Source organism: Budorcas taxicolor, chromosome 11 (assembly GCF_023091745.1).
Source record: "Budorcas taxicolor isolate Tak-1 chromosome 11, Takin1.1, whole genome shotgun sequence".
Classification (NCBI taxonomy): domain Eukaryota; kingdom Metazoa; phylum Chordata; class Mammalia; order Artiodactyla; family Bovidae; genus Budorcas; species Budorcas taxicolor.
The window spans coordinates 21,156,283-21,162,282 of NC_068920.1; the positions used below are offsets into that span (position 1 = coordinate 21,156,283).

Sequence of the window (6,000 nt, forward strand, 5' to 3'; positions counted from 1 at the left end):
AAAATAGAATTTGTCACCCATCCAAACTATTAACGAGGTAAGTGGGTGGAATGAAGATATTTTCATTTTTGAAATGAAAAACTTCACCTCCCAAAATTCTTTCTGGGGAAGCAACCAAAGGACATGCTCTACAAAACTGAGGCAGCAAAGAAAGAAAGAGAAACAGAAAAACAAGAGATTTCGCACAGAAAAGAGTCCGTAAAAGGAATTCTCAGAATGATGTGGCAGGAACCCCCAGGATGACAGCTACATCAGGCAGAGCCTTTATAAATTATAAAACTACTCCACACTTCAAAGTATTTACACTGATTTAAAATATTTATACATATGTATGTATGCAGAACCCAACTTCTTACCCACTAAACTTGTATTTTTCAAATTATAAACTTGTTACCCTTTAGCAGGTTTTGAAGTTAATTTGGTAAGTCACAACCAACGTTTCTAAAATGAAGGAGAACAGAAAGGGGTAGAAAAATAACAGAGATATTGCACATAGTAAATTTTTTCATGAACCTTTATATAGGTGCACACAACGGTGCATAATGTAAAATACATTTTTAACTGTGAACAAAATAATTTTAAGTCATTAATCTTTAGTACATTATAATTACTTTTAGGCTTGTCTTTTAAAGTGAGAGATGACCATCTATTCTAAAACAAAAATGGAAAACGTGGACATCTAATGAAAATATTCCATTATAACATTCTTCAAAATACCACTGATATCATGCATGAAGAATGCTCACTCCTATATTAGTGAAATCTAAATACTCTGCTTTCTTACAATCAACTTTGTAATATTGAGCCAGAGAGAGGAGTAACAACACAGAAAACACAATAAAACTCAAAGTCACCTAGATAATGTAGAATATTACTGCTGCTTTGGTGATGGATCTTTTTCATTTGATATGATTTCAACTAATTTTTCAACTTTCACTCTACAGTTTTACTTGAGGAGAAGAAACCATCCTGGAAACGACTGTAATAGCAGGGGAAACCAGTCTGGGGGAATAAACAATCAAAAACTTGCAACATATAATTCATAACCTGGAAACTATAGACGCAGTCAAATCGACCAAGCTGTAGCTTTCTTCCACTGACCGACCTCCGTGTACCTTGTAAGCTACACTGCCCACCCTACAGTATGGAAAAACTGGGCAAGAAGTTAAAACTTTGATGTTCTTTTACTAAGAGCCTAAATTTATCCAATTTTTCTTTTAACTTAGCTAGGATATATCTGCACATGGCTTCAGTTGCTTACCCTACAATTTACTTACTTTCAGTTACTTACTTTAAAATGGTTTAAAACAATCAAGAACAAAAATTTCTGTACAAAGCAAGTTCCATTACATTCTGATGATAAAACTTCACTTCCTAAAAGCTACAAAGATCAGATTGATATATACATGGGTATATATACATATTTTTTATGGGCTTCCACAGTGGCTCAGCAGTAAAGAATCCACCTGCAATGCAGGAGATGCATTAGATCCCTGGGTTGGGAAGATTCCCCTGGAGGGCATGCAACCCACTCCAGTATTTCTTGCCAGGAAAATGGGGGACAGAGGAGCCTGATGGGCTACGGTGCATGGGGTTGCAAAGAGTCGGACACGAATGAGCACAGATGAACATGTGTATTTTTAAAACCACAACTACCACCCATACTGGATTTTTTTAAAGGAGTCAACATACTGTTATTAAAGGATAGAAAAGATTTTTGTGGAAAAATATATATATATATATTTGTGTGTGTATTTGAAAATATGCATGGAAAATCAATAACTGAGGTCACCTTTTTTGTTTGGGGAGAGATGAGAGGATATTAAGTGTTAAGGATGACAGCAGGAATGAGAGGAAGACTTTGCAATGGACACCTGGTTATACGTTGATTTTTAAACTATTATGTATTTTGGCAAGTTAGGGGTTCTAATTCTGTCCTCCTTCCTGAATTGCCTGGCTTCTGCACTCTGCTTCACATTCTGCACGCACGCACATACAATCAGCCAGAAGTAATCTGTGGCAGGTATGCTTTCAGTTTCTTTGACAAAGGACTTTCTACCGATCTTGAAAAAGTGAACCTGCACTCTTAGCAACCCCCATGGCCAGCACAAATGCCACCTGTCTTTACAAGATGCCAAGACCCCGGGTCACGCCCACAGCTCCTCCTCAGCGTTCCCATCACAGTGCAAACCATCACCATGCAGACATTTGCTGAAGGTCTGCTATGTGCCAGGTGCTGTTTGGAGGTATGGAAGACAAAAGTCAGTAGGACAAGGTTCCTGCCTTCCCAGAGCTCACAACCAAAAGGAGGAAAGGAAGAAGAAACAGGCAATTTTCAAGTGATATGGTAAACATAATGGCAAAAGTATAATCTAAATAATTTACCACACTATATTTTAACTATTTTTACTTCTCTCTTCTCACATCTCTCAAAGGTGTAAGCCTCTGGCATAGGTTCTGGGTCCACAGTGGTCTTTGGATCCCCCGTGCTGAGCATGGTACCTGCATGATCTGAACTTCATAATGAACTTCATATATGTCTCCTGCATTGTAATGCAATGGTATGTTAAGAAACCCATTCATATAACTCTTAATGTTTCAGAATGGTTTATTAACTATCAACTATTAATCTAGACTTCTGTGGTACATTATAATCTTAGAATTTTAGGACCAAAACAAATATCTTTAACCTCAGAAGCCCTGTGACTCTTTTAGACCTTAACATGTAGCCTTGGCTTCAATTCCATAAAGGGGGAAATTATGAAAGCTAAGCCTGTTTCTTTTCCTGGAAACCAATGTACTCTTGCTTGTTTTTACTAGTAGGACTGAAAACTTGGACCTAGTAACTTAAAATTCCAACCACCATTAATACATTAGTAATTTCCTGCAATATTTGGAAAAACAGCTATTTCAATGATAAGGTTTACCAAGATTCATTTAAAAACTCCTTACACTTCAAGCCTTGGACTTCTAGGTAAGAAAAACCCTAGTCTCACCTTGCTCTGAGCTTGATTCCAAAACAAATGAAAAAGAAATGAATTGCAAACATAACATGAAGCATTGTTGCAATTAATCAACGTAGAACCCAAGGGAGAAACTGTTTCTATTTTTAAATGTGCTGTTGCTTTAAGGGAAAATCCACTGGAGAAAGATGAAACCAAGCTGCATAATGAAAATCAAAATGCATTTGATGTCTCCATCCTTGCAAAGACAGTAATCCTAACGTGCAAGCAGTACTGCTGGGTTGAACCCTCCCAGTTTGTCTATAAACTGAATGACACGTACCTAGGCAAAACCCGCAGAAAGAGCCCATCCACCATTCAAATAATTCTGTCAGGAGGTCAGAACATGTTTCAGCACTATTCTTATAGCTCTGGATAACGGGCTATTCCAAGAAGCAAGCATATGGAGAAATCCCCAAATCACGCTACAAATCATTACTTAAAAGATCCTGATTAGTAATGACGGTGGTGGCCCTAAAAATGATCAACTGATTATTTAGCCTTTCCAGCCAAGTGTCTGCAGTTGTAAAGTCTATCCACATTCCACAAAATTAAATCCCTGCCTGTCCACAATGGACAAAGCTTTATAACATTAAATAGTAGCTAATAGTAACAATCCTTATGGTTAAGAGTGGCAAGAAGCAGGTGCCAAACCAGCAAGGAAAACAGAAGCCACAGAAACACAGGAGTTGACAATTCTACCTATTTTGTAGATTGCTTTGAAGAATCTGACCCAGCAGAATTTATTTCTTAAACATGAGAAAATATTCAGTTTGGGTGTGGGGGGGATGAGGGAAAGGTACTGGTGATCTAGGCAGCCAATGTAACCTGTAAATATCTTAATTTACTCAATGAGTTTACTTGCTATTAACATGAAATATACAACTATATTGCTATAAATGGATCTAAAATACTATAAATATTTAAAATGTATCTAAAAATATTATCCAAGGATACAACCATTACTGTTAAAAAGCATTTAACACATTTTAAATATAACAGCTATTTACCTTCACCATACCAGTCTGCTATAGGAAGCAGAATGTTTGCACAATAGATAAAAATTTCTAGCCTCAGCACAAAAAGCAAAAAATTCTCAAATTTACCTCCTGATAATTTCTTCCCCCAAATTTAGTAAACTATGCCTGGACACTGCATGATTATAGAATGAAGGCAGTTGCTTCCTTTAGCAATAAAGTAACAAACCCTACTTCAGAGCTGCTATTCAGTGAGGGAAAAAAAAAAAAAAAGCTCCAAAGAGCAAAAATGTCACTAAATTGTATCACATCAATCAACAGGTAACAGGTGACTTTTGGAAACAAAAACTCACTCCAGAAGAGTTAATTTTTCAAATCTCCCTGGTTTCTCTTTCCTATTTTTCCAAGCTACTGCACTGCTATACTGAATGAATTTCAACCCTTTTCTTCTCAGGGGCTTACCAGAAAAATGCCAAATATTCAAATTATTTTAGGGCATTTTCCCATACTGTTGCGTGGAATAGAGCAGAATTAATAAGGATCCAACAGTTAACACTTTTCAAATGCAAATATGTTGCCATCTAGTAAATGCAGCCCCTCTTAAACATCCCCCCAGTGTCTACACAGCTCCGGGGCACTACTTTTGTCTTCCTGAAAATCAAAATTCGCGCATTACATTCAGACATTATCTCAACCTAGCACCAACAAAATAATAGATCTTAAATGGTCCAGGCCTGAGCCAGCATCGTACAAAACTGTTTTGCTTTACTGCGGTGGGGGTGGAGGGGGTATTCCTCCCACTCCCTATATTACACAAAGTTCCTTAACAAGTGTCTGCCAAATAAAGCCACCAGTGCAGGGGTGGAAAGAACCAGGGGCAGCGGGTTCCACGGTGCCGGCCTTGGGAGGTCATTCCTCGCCTCAGGCCTCAGTTTTCTCATCTGTAAAATGTGGCCGTGGGGACCATCATCTCGAGAGTCCCAGCAGGCCCTCTCGGGGTGTCTCGCCGCGGGCCGGGGACACAGGACTGGTCCCAGCTCTGGCCCGGGGTGTCCTGCCTCTAGATGGGAGGGAACAAGGGAGAGGGGGGGCAGAGGGAGGAGAGAGAGGAACTTGGACTTGCAACAGCTTCAGACGGGAGCGTGCGACAAACTTGAAGCCGTCCTCCTAACAATAGGAAAGAGCACTCCCATTTTCCTGGCTCAAACTTGCAGGAGGCGGCGGGGCTGCACCCGCCCGCCCTCGGCACCCGCTTTTACCTTTCTCCCTGTTTGGTGTTAGAAGGAGGAGGGTGCAGAACCGTTTGATTCCCTTCCATCTCCACCACGCACTTGGTGTTGAGTTCCAGTTCTGAAAGCAAAAGGGGAGGAAGAGTGTTGCAGAGCCGTGCATCCGCGCCCGCAGCCCGCCTCTGCGCGCCCGCGCGGCGCTCTCCCCCGGGAGGCGGCCCGAGCCGGGAGCCGGCGCACCGGGTCCCCGCGGCCGCGGAGGGCGCCGCCTCCTCCCCGGAGCTGCCCCGGCTCGCCTCCCGCTCCCGCCGCCCCAGCCCCGCGGCCCCGCAGTTTTCCAAAGTTGCCCCCCACCCCCCCGCCCTCAGCCCCGATCGCAAAGCGCAAAGGAGCGGAAAGCTTGCTCACCTCGTCGGTTCAGGGGCCGGACCCGGACGGCAACTTTTACCTTGGTATCCGACATGTTGGCGGCGCCCGCTCGGCCCCCAGGCGGCCCCTTCACGCGCGCCCCCCGAGCGCGGCCGCCGCCGCTCCGCCGTGAGCTCCGCGAGGCAGCGCCGAGGCGCGCGGGCCATCCCGGGGGAGCGCGACGCGGGGCACGGCCGGGCCCGGGGAGGGGCGGGCGCGCGGGCGGGCGGGCGCGCGGGGCGGGGCGCGGCGGCCGCGGCGGCGGCGGGCGGGGAGGAGGCCGCGCCGCCCGGGCCCAGGCGCCGCTCTAGCCGCGCCGGCCCAGCCGAGCGCACAGCGCCGCCGCCCCTCGCGGCCGCCCCGGGCCGGGCCGCGCCGCCATCT

General features: G+C 44.0%; 1 protein-coding gene across 1 annotated transcript in view; it reads right to left on the reverse strand.

The window, feature by feature from the left end:
- The window catches only part of KIF13A (kinesin family member 13A), a 196,567-nt gene extending 190,839 nt beyond the window's left edge, over window positions 1-5,728 (reverse strand). The window contains exons 1-2 of the mRNA XM_052647866.1: window positions 5,617-5,728; window positions 5,239-5,329 (exon numbers count right to left, since the gene is read on the reverse strand). Of these exons, the coding sequence (XP_052503826.1) occupies window positions 5,239-5,329; window positions 5,617-5,671 (146 nt within the window). The 5' untranslated portion in view covers window positions 5,672-5,728. The remainder of the gene's footprint in view (window positions 1-5,238; window positions 5,330-5,616) is intronic.
- Between the last annotated feature and the right edge of the window lie 272 nt (window positions 5,729-6,000).